Source organism: Echeneis naucrates, chromosome 19 (assembly GCF_900963305.1).
Source record: "Echeneis naucrates chromosome 19, fEcheNa1.1, whole genome shotgun sequence".
Classification (NCBI taxonomy): domain Eukaryota; kingdom Metazoa; phylum Chordata; class Actinopteri; order Carangiformes; family Echeneidae; genus Echeneis; species Echeneis naucrates.
Window position 1 is genome coordinate 2722501 of NC_042529.1, and position 16664 is coordinate 2739164.

Sequence of the window (16664 nt, forward strand, 5' to 3'; positions counted from 1 at the left end):
ACTCTGCCAATTAGACACAAACAGCCCACCTGCGATCAGGTTGCTCATGGTTCCCGTGGGGACAAACAGCGCGGCCTCCATCCCAAACATGTCAGCTGCGATTTTCTGAAAATCTGCAAGATTTTGGCAGAAAGTTAAAAACTAGTTTGAGCACAAACCCGGCTGGATAGCTGTGTCATTTTGAGCCATATTAATGAAACTGACTCCACAATTTAGATTCATTTCAGCCTGATAATTTTGGTCTGGATGGTTTTACTCTTAAGTCGGCGGGTAGACACAAAAATCAAAATAACATTCAGGGCTTCACAACAAATCCAAATATAATCAAAATGGCAATATTGCCAAGAGCAGTATAAGACCCAGAAAGAGCCCATCAACATCTGAAATGCAAAAATTGGCATTCCAACTTTGACATCTGCAAACATAATTACATTCTCCTTTTCCCCATACAGTGCAGCCCTAACTATTATAAAAGAAGTGAATAAATATTGAGTTGATTAATAAATGTAGTCTGTACTTTTGGAAAGATGCTATTATAATGAGGTGCCATCATCATTTAAGTCAAACAGAAGTAGGAAAACAAGGAGATGAATACATTTCAGCTTAAGTCAGTTTGGGGCTGTCACCGTTAACTGTCGGGTCTTCCCCCATCACATCGTCTCCCACCTCGGCCTCGGCCATGGCCTGGCGCATCGCCGGTCCGGGCTTGGTCACCGTGTCGCTGCGGAGGTCCACCACCCGGACGTGGGCCGCCCCTCCCGGCCCGGGGCAGCGGGGCCGCCCGGCTCCGTGGTATCCCCGGACGGCGGCCGCTGCAGGAGGAGAACCGGGATTTAGGAGTTTGGACAGAATCCTGCAGGAGAAGGTCCGCAGAGACATGCTGCTCCTCCGGTCACATCCAGCCGGTGCCGGTTCCGGTCTGGACTCTGGACCGTCGACCTGTAATCGATAATCAGTGCGGTTAATCGATGGCCGATCAGTTTCTGCAGAGGACAGGAAAAACCTGAAGGTGGCGCCATTATCCAAACAAAGGTCATGGTTATTTATTTATTTATTTTCTGGATACTCAATAATCATCATCATCGTCACTTCTAACTTCTTCTATTGCAATATTCTAAAGGAATTATAATTCCTTCTATTTATTTTTTCATATCTAATCTATTCTCACTCAGGCGTATTCATGTTTGTTCTTGATAACTTTGTGTTCGTGGTGCTGTTCTGCCAAGATGGGTTGGATTAAAATAAATCAAAAGATGGACGTCAAACTAAAAAATTGTTGGATTGTTTTAAAGCCGTTTGGCTTGTTGTGTTGTGTCAGAGGAGCAGCTGCCAATTAAACTAATTAAAGTTTTAATCTGTAAACTATGTTCTCAGTTAACATTCACAACTGTGGAGAAGATGATGTTGACTGTTGTTGTGCTGTCCAGCCAACAGTGTCACAGAAAATCTGAGCTATTTGTAATCAGATGACATTGAATATTTATTATTTCAGTGACATTTCAACGTAAACGTTAGAATGGGTTAGGGTTAGCAAAAACACTTTTGGACGCCTTATTTCTTTACCAGTTGTCCTGAATTGATCCTCCCCCGTGAGTGTAAATGTCTCTTTGCATCTGTGCGTGTCTGTCTGTTGTCATGCCATTGTGTACGTTGTGTTTACACTTAAGTGAAGTCATGAATGCTGTGAAATGAATAACTCTGACACCACAAGATTCTTCAGGGGCCACAAACCTGCTTTTGGCCTGACCTTCATCCTGCACCGAGCCGTTAGGCTAATTCTAACTGGCATATGTGTGTGGGTGTCCACCCCCACCCATCATAAACATAACATAGTGTGGGCTCAGGGCTCAGGGCCAAACTACAATGGTTATATGCAGCACTGTCTCCTAATTTTATCAGCAACAAAGCCTCAGTTCCCTCGTGTTTCAGGGACTGAGTCAATATTTGGAGGTGAAGCTTTGTGGGAATTTATCTCCTGTGGACTGAGATTAGGCTACGAGGGAAGTGCCGTCATTACAAAACAACTCCCTCCCCCTTCTGGCACTCACTTTTTCACTCTGACCTACAAATACTATGGCTGCATTCACATCGCAGGCACCATACCCTCCCCCCCCTCCCCCTCCTCTCTCCTACACACATTTCCCATTCATGCATTCTCATTGTGTCTTATCTGATTTTAATCACTTGATAAAAGTCCCGGTGTGTGTGTGTGTTTGTTATCAGGACCGCACTGCGCTGTAGTTAAAGTCAATGTTGCCAGTAACAGAGCCAGGTTTTATGAGCCATAACAAGTCGTCATTAAAAGTCATTAGCAAACATCAGCATCATAAAAAGGCCACAGTCGGTCTCCAGAGTCCCTCAAGAGCCGTGAACGGACAGAGATGAAGATGCATCTGTAAGCACGAAAGGCAGCAGACGGGCAGCTGCGATAAGACGGGGAAAGTGGGAGACGTCCTGAGCAGGAGTTTTTCCGGGATCACTGTTGGCATCGGGCTGTGTAACCTCACACTTTTGTCTTTGTGTGTGTCTGTGTGTGTGTGTGTGTGTGTCTTTGTGTGTACGGGCTCAGTGTCTTTGCCTCTCTCAAGTGCCTTCCAGCATTCCTTGCTGCCCAAGCATGGACGGGGAGAGTGGTGTTTTGGAGAAAATATTGAATTAGAGAAAAAGAGGCAGAGAGGGAGAAATGAAGGAGAGGGAGAAATATTGACTCCTTCTGGGAAGGAGTGAGACGGCAACGCCTTTCCAATAACCATAAACCCACTGCGCTGAAAATAGACGGGCCGAATGAATAAACGAATGTGTTCGTCCCACATGAGCTCTTCTCTTTCACAGACGGAGGGGAATGGAGGTGACCCCCACCCCCACCCCTCCTTTCTCCTCCTCCTGCCTCCTTCCCTCCCTTCTCTCCCTCCTTCCATCTCTCCTCTTTCACTGAAGCCATAATTTCTTCACTATGACGAGAGATATTAACCGGAACAAAACAGGTGTTTATGGGAAGCCTTCCCTCAAATGCTGCTCTTTGTACACACACACACACACACACTCACAGTTCCCAGTATAGTGTAAAGGTGTTGACATCAGTGCCTGTGAAAAGACATCTGTTTCACATTTCACAAACTGTCCCATCCAACCCCCACTTCATATGTCATGGGCTGTGTGGACATGCTTTATTTCACACACATCCATTGATCTTAAGGCTTTGGGGACAAATAGTTTCTTCTTCCTCATTTTTTTAAAAATATCTTTTTCTTTTTTTTTTTACTAAGCATGAACGGGGATCGTCCTCTGTGTCTGTTATTTCAGCTCTTCCAGCCAAACATTCACCAACCAAACATTAACACCCATGTGTGGTTGTTCACCCTCTCATTCCTGAACCATGAACATCAATCTGCCGCTGTAACAGCCTCCCTTATTCTGGGAAGGCTTTCCACAAGGTTTGGCATCCTGGCTGCAGGGATTTTCTCCCCCTCGTCCACAGGTAGGAGTATTAGGGCTGATGTCGAGCGACAAGGTCGGACTGGTTGTTCCACTTCATCCAAGAGGTGTTGAAACAGTAGAAGTAGGTCTCTACGGACTGATCAGGTCACACTGAGCTTGATCTTTGAATTTGGACCTCCAAAATCTGATCAGTTTGTCATAGAGTCCAGTTGAACATTTTTATTAAATATCAACAAATTCCCTCAAGGCGTGATGGAGATATTGCCTTCACAAGGCCAAAACAGGAAGTTGTTGGCTAACTTTGACCTTTGACCTTTAATCAGTTCCCCCTTGCCTCATGTGGATGTGTGCTAAATCTGAGGAAGTTCCCTTTGAAGCCTTACTGAAATATCGTGTTCAAAACGCCAAAACTGTGCTTGGTGAAAGCACAATGACCTTGACCTTTGACCTGTAATCACAAAAATCTAATCATTTCATCTTTGAATCTTAATGAATGTTTGGGCCAAATTTATAACATATGTCACATTCAAGAGGCCAAGTTTGAGGTCACCACAACCTTGACCTATGACCGCCAAAATCCAATTAGTTCAGTTAGACACTTTGAAGAAGTTCCATCGAGAAGTTATATCGATAATATGTCCATAAAAATATCTTTCTAATTTATTAACGTGATTGTCACGATGCAGTTGCACATGTGAACATTGCTGTGTTGAAACGGGAAGCTGCAACATAGTAGAAGCACTCTATTATCTGGAATAACCATTCATATTCATTCTATGGTATTAACATTTCCCTTCGTTGGACCTAGGGGGCCAAACCCAAACACTGACCAGAAGGCTTGTGGATCAGGGCGTCTACATCCACGTAGGTTAAACTTGGGGTTTTTTTTTTTTTTTGGAATTTTGCTTACGGTCGTCTGACCATTGAAAATGACATTGACTGCATCACTTGTTTCCACAGAGCTTGCAGTGAATGGTTTTCGTTGGAACTACTTTGCTCTACATAAATAGTCTCAAGGAAAACCCTTGACAGGGGCATCTGTGAATTATCGTAACCAGAAAATTGCTTCTGGGAACACACAAAGGATTTTCAAACAATCCAAGTGCTCATGTCACTTCCATTAGTACAGGATCTCAAAGCCTCGAGACATGAATCACCTTGACACTAAAAAAAGAGAAATACCTTTTCCCTCCCCCGGTTTTTTTATTTGCCTGAACTGGCCCTTTAAGTCCTGTGGCAGAGGTGGAGGGTTATCAACCAGGATTTACCCTAGTCTGTCGAGAACTGTGGTAAAGAACTGTCACCTGTGTTCACTCATTCATCTCAGCCTCCATTCATCCCCTCACCACCTCCTCCTCTCACTTCGTTCATTCAGCTGTAATTATAAACCGTGACCGGATGAATTCGCTTCCGAGAACCGTCTCTTTCTCCCTCCATTCATTTACCAGACCTTCAGTTCACCCCTCGCAGCGATCCCGTCACCCTCCTGACCCTCTTCTTCACTCCTCCTCTTCCTCATCCTCCTCTCCCACATTGCCCACTTCTCTCTCTCTCTCTCTCTCTCTCTCTCTCTCGCTCACTCTGGGAAGTCATGTGACTTCTCTGAAGCTGAGCCCTATAAACCAGCAGCACTTGGGGGGCTCTGTCTATGCAGAGCTCTTATTGGCTCTCGCATTCAGATGCTGTTCACTGCTGGATGCACACACACACACACACACACACACAACGGACCCCCTGTTTTCTTCTTTCAGGAACAAATGTGATCCTTCACATGTAGAAAAAAAAAGACAGGGAAAGAGAGGAGGGGGCATGAGAAGGAGAGTGTGTGTGTGCCTGTTTTGGGTAAACGCCACCTTTTTGCAGGAAAAGAGCATATTCAGATAAAACGATGGTTATTGGTGTGTAATGAATGGGCCGTTCTCCCAAGGTGAAATCACTTGGATACGCACACTCATACACGCCGAAGCCGTGCCATTTGTTTTATGTCGGGAGATGCGTGCTGTGGCAGGTCAATAGCTGAATGGACTCAGTGCAGAGGACTCAGCTGAGAGGGTTGTTTAATCCAATTGGGTCCTCGTTGAGATGAAACAGAGGAGGCTGTCAGTTATTGGCAGAAAAGGCTCCCCTGCTCATATTCAAAACCCCGAGGTTGTATTGAAGGCCTCCGTAAGAGCCGGTGAATAATTTGACACAAAAAAAAACCCAGGAAGCTGGTTGGGTCTTAACTCGAGGAAAACTGTCTGACTGTGATATTCCAGCTGGTAGACTAAGCGTAGCTTCAGGGAAGGGAACGAGGGGAGACGGCTTAAGAGTTTCATCCGATGGGAAAACCTCAATGGAAGACTATTGATAAAGAAACACCAGTGGATGTGTCGCCTCTTTATTAGGTAACTGACTGTCGGCCAGAGACTGACGCCCTCCCACACGCTTTTCCAACTCCTGTCATTTCATGCACTCAGCAGTGATGTTGACTTAGACAGACAGTGTGTGTCAGGGTAACAGGATGACTGTGCTGGCGAGCCAACAGAAGTGCAACTGACAGCAGTAAGTGGATGGCAGATACTTTGCGTCACTTCGAATGGAAATATGTTTTTTTTTTTGGTTTTTTTTTTTTGTTAAAGAAAGATTTGAGTATTTCAACAAATTTTTCTGGATGGATATTCATAAATGTTGTTCAGACATTCATACTCTCTGGAGGATAAACTATAACTTTTTCATGCTCCGTCGGGGTGTGGTGGTTTACAGATTACCTAACCCTGTTGGGCCTGGGGGCCTTTTGATTTGCATGTTCGTCCCTTGCGCCAATCTTGGTTCCCTCCAGCACTCTGTCTTCCTCCCGTTGTCCTGAAGCTGGCACATCAGGTTAATTAAAGAGTGAAAATTGGCCGCAGGTGTGAATGAGAGCGTGAATGGTTCTTTGTCTCCAAATGTCAGCCGCGGTCTAGCCCGTCCTCGCCCAGCGTCTGCTGGGATCGGCTCCACCCGCCATAAGATCCTGTGAGGACAAGCTGTATGGATGATCACAGAGCTTTTCCTCCAACATCCCTTTTCATTTATCTTGTGAAACCTATGATGGATCTGTACAAAACTTTACAGTTTGTTCTCCCGAGAGAATTCATTTTATTAGCTTTTCCGCACGCACCGCCATAAAGTTAAGATTTTTGGCGTAATGCCTCAACAAATGTTGGACGGATTTACATGCAATTTAGCGCCGACAATCATGCAGACTCACTCGCTGACATGATGTTTACTGCCAACCATTTTATTAAAGCGGGGTATGGATTAAGAGGTGTGGCTCCCATGTGATTGACAGGAGAGGTCACATCATCAGCTCAGCTCAGTTTCACCTTCTCCTGCAAATGTGGTTTCAAGAAATCAAGATGGCGACGGTCAATTTGCAAACTTCGGGCTTCAAAATATTCACAAACCAATGAACGACACCATGGTGGGCTGATACTAGATGGAAGGTAGTTCTTTGTTTGACTCTTTAGTGATGATGCAACTTGAAAATGCATCAAAAATCTTGATCCGCTGTTCACCTCTGACTAAACTACAAAGGAGTTTCTTCAAAAACCATCACATGAGGCCAACATTTTAATTTGTCCAGTTTGTACATTCAGAATAAAGGAAATAAACCTATTTTCTTGATGCATAATTTAACATTGCTAAAAAAAAATCTAAGTCTACTTACTATGCTTTCAACTGCTTCCTCAGCAGATGAAATTTAACTCCATTAATGTCAGACACTGAGGAAAACAATGACACACAGTGGGAGTTTAACTGCTTTCTCTGCTGTGAAGGATTGGAAAAAGCTGCTAAGTAAGTGGACTTACATAAAGTTGTTTTGTCAAACCATTTGTTAAGAATATAGAGTCATAAATATAATTATCTTTAGATACTTTTATTATTCCCCATTGTATCTTCCTGGTTTGTTTTGCTTCTTTCCTGCGTTTCCTCTCTTCTATAGGATCTTTCTTCTTTGATCTTAATGAGTAAAAACCTTCCAAAAGAAACAAAAAAAAAAAAAATTACCACTAATACTTGTTTTTATGGAGGAGTCTTTGCATTGTTGCACAGCTGCATTTCTTCCAACGCTGTAGGTAAATCATGGGCGTTGTCGTTCATTCATACCCAAAAAAAAAACAGAGGCAAAGAAACCTTACTCACCACATATGTATGTGCATGTGTTAGCGCTTGTGTTCATGCCTGCTGCTCTCGCCACAGCCCGAATGATTACTCAGGCCTGTTTGCAGCTCGCTGAGGGGACACAGTGACACCTGAGAGTGTTAGAGGGTTTTGGTCTGAGTCCACGTCGTTACAGTAAGCCATTTGGCAACTGAGCTCCTCCTTTGCCGCTACACGCACACAGCTGTGAATGGAGGGGGAAAGAAAAAAAAAAAAAACAAAAAAACAACCTCTGATAAAACAGAGCGGCTGCCTGAAATACAAACATACCTTACAATTTTTTGTTTTTTAGTTTTCTTTGGTCAGGCGCAGGCAGACATATCTGCTCGACTGTCCAGGTGTTACTGTCCCAGGAAGAAGAATTCAGCGCTGACTCCAAATGAAAATATAGTTAGTCACAATGACTTTCAAATGTGTGTAAGCGCGAGGTGTGTGTGAAGGGTGGGGGGCCGGGGGGGGGGACTCCTCTGTGTAGAAAAATATTGCGGTTTCGACTGTGAGTGTGTGTGTCACGGTGAGCTGGTCAGTGAGTGCAGGTCAAGACAGAGTTGGTCTTGTGCACACATGTTTTTGAGTGCCTTTGACTATCTGCATGCTTCCCATATGGTTTTTATTGATCCGTGTCCCGGCTATACCCCCTTCTGTTCCCTCTCCGTCTCCCTCTGTGTGCGCTGATGGTGAAGGAATGATGGAATGCTGGAGGGTAAATCTCTGGTTTCCTGGAAGCTGGTCTGGCTTTATCAGAAGCGGCTGTGACAATACTCACTCTGATGGGCCAACCAAACGTCTTTCCTATAACTGCCGATCAGCCAACAAAAAGCCTTCCTGGAAGAAATAATCAGCAAACCCGAGGCCCTTCCTGGAAAACCACTGTGGATTGCTCGTTGCAGGGCATATGCTAACCCTTTAATATTCTTTCCACCTTCCGCGTTTAACACTATTGACAATGGCTGAAGCTCAAAGTGTTTATGCAATAACACAGAAATTTTAATTGTCCTGCAGGAAAATTATCAGTCAAACCTGCTCTGCTCTCCGCTTACAGCTAAGAGGGGCAGGGCGTACACTTTGGTGTGAATGTTTTGATTGTTGGGGTGGGGGGGGGGGACCCATCAGTAACAACTACTCCAAACCGAGGTCATTTGCTTGAGAGATGAGCGTGTTGTGCTTGGCCCTGACGCTGTTGACAACTGTTGATCTGGACACAGCAAGTCATTACCCGAAAAATGAATCACGGTGGAAAGACTTTGTGTGAGTGTGTGAGATTCACGAGAGAAGCGAAGGATACAAGCAAAATATTCCAGCCCCACTAACCAGGCAACTATGGGGAACATAAAATGAGTCACACTGCGCTGAGCTGGCTTATTTAGACAATGTGTGTGTGTGTAAAACTGGATTATTCTGGTTGGATTTTGGGAAGAAGACTCACTCGTGTGTTTGTCTCTTGAACAACGTCATTTTTGTCTACAAGTGCCCACTCAGTCTTCCTCTCATAAACAAATACTGTTATTCACACACACACACACACACACACACACGGCATACAAACAGCTACTTTAAATGCATGTGCACATTTTTTCCTGTAACTGTCATAGTGAAATAAGTAACCGTGAAGTTGAATGTCTGAATCATTGTAATTACCTGGAGCTTGGCAACTTATTACAGTTATTAAACAACATCCTCTCAGTCCCACTGTCACCTCCATACAGCTCATTGTCTGGCTCAGAACCGCACACACGTATAGATGTGTCTGTGTGTGTGTGTACTTGTATGGCTACCTTTGTAGTCATACCTTTGTCGTCACTTTCAAATGGTTGTTTGAGGATTAATGTTGGTATTAGTTTAGGGTGTGTGTGTGTGTGTGTGTGTGTGTGTGGTAAAATTGACTACACATGTTTTATGTCAGTGACCTTCTCTGCTGGATATGAAAGCTGTGAATCAGTTTCACATCACATTTCTTAGTTACTTTGGGTTTTTTTTTTTTTTTAAATACATTAATTAGCATACAATAGAAAAAAGTCTTTTCTCCAGGTGGTGTCTCACATCTCTCTTACACACAAACACAAAGACATGAACACACTCACTTCATTCACTCCTTCTCATACACACACTAACACCAGGCAAGCCGTAAAAACTCAACTCAATTAAAGTGCCTCTTTCCTGGAAGCCAGCCTCAAACAGAACACAAGGTATGCGGGGAATGGGAACCGTGTGTGTGTGTGTGTGTGTGTGTGTGTGTGTGTGTCAAAGAGAGAGAGAGAGAGCGAGAAATACATAAATGAAGAAACTCACCTCTTACTTAATTTTGCCTCCAGCGATTGAGCCGGACGAACCTCTCACACACTCACACTTTGCACTAGCTGCACATGAAAACCACAGAATGTCATAAATCTCCTCCACGTGGACCTTTTCACCTTTTTGACCTCACACACACACACACATATATAGTTATCCACACCCTCCGGAGGACACCATCCTCAGTCAGACCCTCAGGCAGGATGTATAAAACCCTGCTGCATTCCTTTCCAGTTAGGTCCAGCCCAAAGTGAGCTTTCTGCACAGTAACTGCTGTGTCAAAGTGTGTGTGTGTGTGGGTGTGTGTGTTTGTGAGTGTGTGAAAGAGCGAAATGTTGTTATCTCAACTGCGTACTTCTGGGAATCCCTTTGTCACTGTGTTGTGTACATCTGCAGGGCAAGTCTGACAAAATCTTGCCCCTCCACCCTCTCTCTCTCTCGCTCTCTCTCGCATACGTGCTCTGATGCCTATGGAATTTACCCAGAATGCTCTGGTAGAGAAAACAAGAAGTGATGATTGCAGTCATTTTAACCCTATGATGAATGACTGTCCTGCTCTGGCTGCTCATAGTCGAGCAGTGTGGCTCCTTAGAGGCCTGCTGACTGAATAAACTCTTGCTTTGTTTAACTAGGAAATCCCATTTGTCAATAAATAATGCTGTTGAAGCCAGGCATTGCTGGAACACAGGCTGCCTTACAATACATTACGGTAAGTTCGAGTTTTTCCCGTCAATATTGACTCTGATGTAAGAGAGAGAGGGAAATAAAGAGAGTGGCTGTGCAGCAGGCAAAGACACAGAGAAGTAACACACAGGGAAAATGCATTGACTTTTGTAAAAATAGTGCTCTTTAATATAAATTATTGAAATATTTTAGAAATATAAATATGTGCAACGTTCCTTTTCATTTATTTTTCTTTTTTTTTCTTTTTTTTTTGTAATGCTTTGTCATTTCAGATAGTACAGCTTGTATTCTGCCAGACTAGTGGCCAGCCTTTTTGTGACAGAGTCTTTATAAAAGACAAATGAATCACATACACGTGCGGTCCACTGGTGCAACACATGTAAAAACTCGGGCGTCGATGGGAGAAGATAAGACCGAGATTTGACCAAAAAAATATGTCAGTACAGTTATCCTTCAGTCTCAAGTGGCCGCGTCAGATCACACACACAAAACCTTATGGATGTGAAACGGCTACCACTCCAAATTGGATCACAGTAAGTATGAGCACTGGTCAAACACAGAGAGAAAATAATAATAATAAAAAAACATTTTGATCAAATCTGAGTCTTATATTTCGTTATACAAAAGGCTTATGTTAAGAATCACTTCGGGCGGGGGGGTCTTGTGTTCCCTTGACATTCAGACAGACTAACCTAACTGCCTGCTCCAGCTTCAGAGGTAACGATGGAGGGGAGACGGGGTGAGAAACTACTAAGTTACAGGTTAAACTGTCCAAAAAGAGCGAATCAAAACAAAAAACAACAGCCGGTTCATTGCCTCGCTAATCTCCTTCCTGAAATCCAGATGGGAGGGAGAGACAGAGCGAGCAGAAGAACAACAACAACAACAACGACACGTTTTCACAACGATGAAAAAAAAAAAAAAGATAGAAAAGATCGAGATGATAAATGCAAAGAAGAAATCATTTTAAGCTACCGTTAGCATCTAAATAACCAATATAAGACTCAGCCAAAACTCTCTCCACACGGGGCATCCTGGAAAACCTTTGGGTGTATATATACAGGAGCGGTGTCCTGTCAGGGTGTATCATTTCCTCTAAGTCTGGGACATCAATCCAGTCAGTGTTTTTGTTTAGCTGTGTACCAGTATGTCTCCTCCCTCCACCCAATCCCCCTCCCCACCTCTCCTCTCCTCTCTCTGTCCTCTTCAATTTCCCTTTCCTAATCCCATTTCCCGCTCTTCTTTCCCCCCGTTGTTGAATTCTTCCTCTCTACTCCCTCCCCACCATCATCATCGTCGTCGTCGTTGCCGTCATTCCCCGAGGAGCATTACAGTGTCGCTGACATTTTTCCAGCCAGTCTGGATAAAAATAAGTTCTGATGTTTTGTTTGGTCCCGTGCCAAGTCTTTTGTCTCAGCAACACCAGTCTGTTTTCTGTCACTGTCAAGGCGAGCATGCAACTCCTGACAAAACTAAAAAAAAAAAAAAAAAAAAAAAAAAAAAAAAAAGGTGGGGGTGGTGGGTGCAGAGAGGATAAAGGAGGAGAAAGCAGAAACAGAACTGGAGATGGAGAAGATGCTTTGAAGGACGACTTCTCCTTTTTTATTCCCAAGCTAACAAAACCTGCCTGTACCTGTGTGTGTGTGTGTGTGTGTGTGTGTGTGTGTGTGTGTGTGTGTGTGTGTGTGTGTGTGTATGTGTGTGTGTGTGTGTGTGTGTGTGTGTGGTGCTAGCGTGCATGACTGCCCTGCTCCCCACAATGAGGCAACACTTGCGGGAAACAGCAATGGAAATGTGTGCACCACCACAACACACACACACACACACACACTCAGACAAAAAAATCCCGTGGGATTTCTGCTTTGAGCTGCTCATTTGGACTTTGCCTTTTCTCTGTAACTTCACCCCCCCAAGTCTCTCTGCTCTTTGTCGCCTTTCTCTCCGTCCGCTGACCCAAAATGTCGTAAATGTCAGACCGATGAAGGAAAAAAAGAAATTAAACCCACGGGCATGTCATCGTGCATATCAACCAATCGGGTTAATCTTCTACGAGGCTTTCCTCTGCGTCTGAGTCAGTCTTGATAAACATTGACCTTTGACCTCTGGCTTCATCTGCCACACACATTAGTGGTCAGTTTTTTTTTTTTTCTTTTTTTGTTGTTGTTGTTGTTTTGGTTGTTTTTGCAAGGCAGGACAGATGAGGTAAAACACTGGTTACCCAAATCTTACTCCTCATCTCAGTGTTGAAACCTCCCCCCCACGTCCCCCTGACCCCGACCCCGACCCATTGCCGTCTAAGGCTGCTAACTCTGCTCAGTCTCTGGTGGTGCACATATTCATGTATGCACTGAGACCTGGTCTGTGCTGCCCTCCAAAGCAGCTGGTCCCATGCAGGGGGGAACCTGTGCAGTTCCTGTCAGTCATATGGGAGCGTCGTATTCCTCCAGGAAGTCTCTAAGTGTGTGCGGGAGCCGCTCCGCTCTCTCCGACCCCCCCAGGCCTTGGTTGTTCAAGGTCCTCCTGCACATGTGCTGTAAGGACGAGAGAGAGGACGTGAGGGGTCGCCTCAACTCCAGGGGGATCCTCTCCCCGCCGGTGTGGATCAGGTAGACGTTTGGGCCTTTTATTTCTGCCTCTCTTGAGTTACCCCCCCCACAGGCCCCTCCTCTGCTCCTTCCAGCATCTTGCCCTTTCCCCATGTAGTGGGCAATGAGTTTCAGCACACAATCAAACTGTGGGGGCTCCTGGGTGCTTTGGGGGTCTGGCTGCAGGAAGAAGCCCCCTCCCTCGCTGTGAATTCGCAGGTTCTTGGTTCCTCGAGCCGTCTGGACAGACAGGGTGAAAAAGTGGTGGTGGTCCGAGGAGTCTCGGATCAGGAAGGTGCCCGGCGGTTCGGAGCGCAGCAGGGAGCTGGCCTCCCGGCCTCCAACAGCCCCCCAGTAAAACCCACTCTCCTGTAGCTTACGCAAAGCACGCATCACCTGAAATAGGCAGAGGCAAGAAAACGCCAACGTTAGCTGTCGCCAGCCAGGCTGGATGTTCAGACACAGACGACGGAAACGGGCGAGACTCACCTGTTGGTAGTGTGCATGCGAGCTGAAGGGCTTGTAGTGATGTGGGGTGAAGTTGGACCCCTGAACCCTGCCCTCCAGAGGGGGCACGCTGCTCATGGCGAGGGCGCTGCGTCCTCCGAAGGTTACCATGGCGCCATGGCCCCCTGCCTCCGCCTGCCGGTCGAGAGGCAGGGGGCCCACAACCGGAAGGTCGAGGCGGCGGACAGTTGAAAGGGAGTTTGGGGCAGAAGGGAAGGAGGGCGAACGGGGTGAGGCTGGCGGGGTCACACACCGGGTCCAGGGCCCCGGGGAAGAGGAGTCTGATGCATCCAGAGAGGGGCTGTGAGAGAGCACCTGAACACAGCTGCAGAGGGACAGACACCAGGTGAGCTGTGCACACATGAAGCTCCACTAATCCACCAGCAGCAGAGACACAGACACAAACAAAACGGACACCTCCCCCACCGGAGCTCTCAGTTTACCCCCCCCCCCCTCCAGAAAATGCTCTTATGGCGACTATGACAAATGCACAAGGCGGCAGCAGCAGCAGCAGCAGGTTATATTTAGTTTAAATGAATCCTCTCTTACTCTGCAGCAGCTGCAGCTGCAGCTGCACCGTCCGGCCAGACAGCAACTGGATCCTGATTGCTTTCAATTGTCTTCGATCGGACGCACCGCAACAAGAGATTCAGAATCGGGGTCACAGTGAAAGAGCCCCCCCCCCCTCTCTACATAACGCCTTTTCCCGGCCGGACTGAGCCTCAGAGGCCCCGTTCTCCGGTTTCACTGGAACTAAAAAGGTGTCCCGTCTGGTCTGCCCCCCCCCCCCCCCCCTCACTCAGCACCACAGTGGGAATTACAGTCCGGCAGCAGGATGATGATCATCATGAACCAGAGGCGCTTTGAAACTCGCTCCACTTATTCTAACAGTGCAAACATAAAATTAAAATAAAATAAACTAAGTCGACACCTCCAGGGCTGCACTGCACCACCAGCAGCTGCAGCTGCAGCAGTCCGGGCTGCAGCGTCCGCCGGCTCAGGTCGCCGGCAAACCGTCCCGGCTTAAAAAAAAAAAAAAAAAAAAAAGCGTGGAAGAAGAAGAAGAAGAAGAAGCGGTGGCTCTTAAAAAAAAAACTTACCTTGCGGATTTGCTCAGCCCCGCAGCGCAGCCGCTCGTCGCCAAACAAGGAAAATAAATGCAAACTACCCGAGAGTAGTGCTAGATTAATTATTAACTCAGGCATTAAAATCCAAAAAAAAAAAAAAAAAAAGGAGTATCCAAATAGGGGGGGGGGGGCAGTGTGCGGGGTTTTCTTTTCTTCTTCTTTTTTTCAAATATATATATTTATTATTTTTTCTTATTTCCCGGAGCGGAGGAATGCGGTGCGCGGCCGGAGGAGTCCTGTCGGTGAGTCCGACAGCGGAGAAGGTTACTGGAGGTTGTTTCCAGTGAGTAAGCCGTAAGGCTCCTCCTCCTCCTCCGTTCAGACCGTCTTCCAGTAAACACACACGCACGCTCGTGCATGCTCGAGCACGCACGCAGAGAACAAGAACACGTGCGCGCGCCTTTTCATGGCAGATTGCCAATAAATAATCAGCGTGATATTTTTTTTTTTTATTTTTTTTTTTGCGGGGCCGTTTCCTGGTACTGCTCGGTTCTCCCTCCTCAACAAGGTGAAAAAGTTAAAAGCTTATGAGCAGATCAGCGTTTAGTGAAATTATGACCTATAATAAAAAAGAAATATATATAAAAAAGTATATTTATGAGCAGAGTTGAAAACCTGCAGATGCACAAGTTGGTCTTATAATTTAAAATAAAAATAAAAAAATGCACAATTGTCAACACAAAGCAGCTGTGACGTCCAGAACATTAAAGATGTGTGCTGCTCAAATAGAGTAATATAACAGAGCAACACATCCCTGTGTGTTTTAGGAGATGAGAGGAGAGAGGTTTTATTCTCTCTTCACGCCCTTTCTCGTCAACATGACAGAAGATGAGTGTCTGACCTACTACGGCTTGGCTAATGTTTAAATATAAGGTCCCTGGGGGCCCTCATGCCGTGTCAGGAAGTATCTGACTTACTGTAAGTGCTCTTGAGCAACAACCTGCCCGGGCTGCTCTAACAATTAGCCTGAGCTGAAATATTCTGTTACAAGAAAAAGGCCACGTAGTCCAAGTCCGGCAAAAGTAAAAAATAAAATAAAATAAAAAAATGTCACTGAGGTCACTACAATATCACTGAGGTAACCAGAAACACTCGTTATGGTGCAGAACGGCCTCTGTCACTGTCAAATCATCTTCGACTGTTTGGTAGGATTGTTATTATAACTATAAATATAGGCGTAGGCAGCCTTTTAATCTTGTATTTGATCAGTTGAGCTATTATTAGGTTTTTAGATAATTACTGGGGTAAAGATATTATTAATATTAATGACACTAATAAACTTTATTCATCCAGCGCTTTTCAAAGCAAAGCTACAAAGTGCTTTACACAGCTGAACCAGGATTAAAACATTTCAAGACCGCAGTGAGGCGGATAAAATCACTCATTAAGTACTTACTGTCAGGTAGTTTAGTCTACTGTATACAACACTTTGCATTTTATATGCCCATTATAGGCTTTTAAAATCTTTAAAGTAACTGTAGCTGTCTAATAATGAAATGTAGTAGAGTAAAAAGTAAAGGTAATGCAGTGGAAGTGTACACTGGAAATGTAAATAATGAAGTGAATTACAATCACGTCAGAATTTTATTTGTTATGAGTCATTTTCCGTCACTGTTGATAAGCAAAATAAAAAAAAACTTCCCTGCGCTATATCAAAAGGAAAGGAGGCTCCGTAGTAAAAAAAGATTATATAACGAGGTTTGCCATCCAGGAAACCATAAAATGCAATCAAAACTAATCACCATCGAATTTTAATTGTGCCGGGAACTCCTAATTTTAAATGCAACCCTCATAAGCAGATGAGCCTTTGCATTATTACCATTATCATAGTATCACCATGAGGATC

At 45.0% G+C, this 16664-nt stretch overlaps 2 protein-coding genes across 2 annotated transcripts in view; both read right to left on the reverse strand.

Annotated features, from left to right (window-relative positions):
• Positions 1–896, reverse strand: part of tha1 (threonine aldolase 1) — a 2552-nt gene extending 1656 nt beyond the window's left edge. Inside the window, exons 1-2 of the mRNA XM_029528121.1 lie at positions 627–896; positions 30–113 (exon numbers count right to left, since the gene is read on the reverse strand). Coding sequence (XP_029383981.1) covers positions 30–113; positions 627–879 — 337 coding nt within the window. The 5' untranslated portion in view covers positions 880–896. The remainder of the gene's footprint in view (positions 1–29; positions 114–626) is intronic.
• An 11785-nt stretch (positions 897–12681) lies between these two features.
• socs3b (suppressor of cytokine signaling 3b) lies at positions 12682–15062 on the reverse strand. The gene is made up of 3 exons (XM_029527416.1): positions 14792–15062; positions 13674–14016; positions 12682–13580 (listed from the first exon to the last, which is right to left on the reverse strand). The coding sequence occupies exons 2-3, from the start codon at positions 13800–13802 to the stop codon at positions 13020–13022; spliced, it is 690 nt and encodes a 229-aa protein (XP_029383276.1). The 5' UTR covers positions 13803–14016; positions 14792–15062; the 3' UTR covers positions 12682–13019.
• Positions 15063–16664: the final 1602 nt, after the last annotated feature.

Excerpts from the sequence above, each read along its gene's own strand:
- socs3b (XM_029527416.1), bottom strand. The coding sequence starts at position 13,802 with ATGGTAACCTTCGGAGGACGCAGCGCCCTCGCCATGAGCAGCGTGCCC. Across the intron at positions 13,581-13,673 it reads CGCATGCACACTACCAACAG|GTGATGCGTGCTTTGCGTAA; the intron begins GTGAGTCTCGCC and ends TGCCTATTTCAG.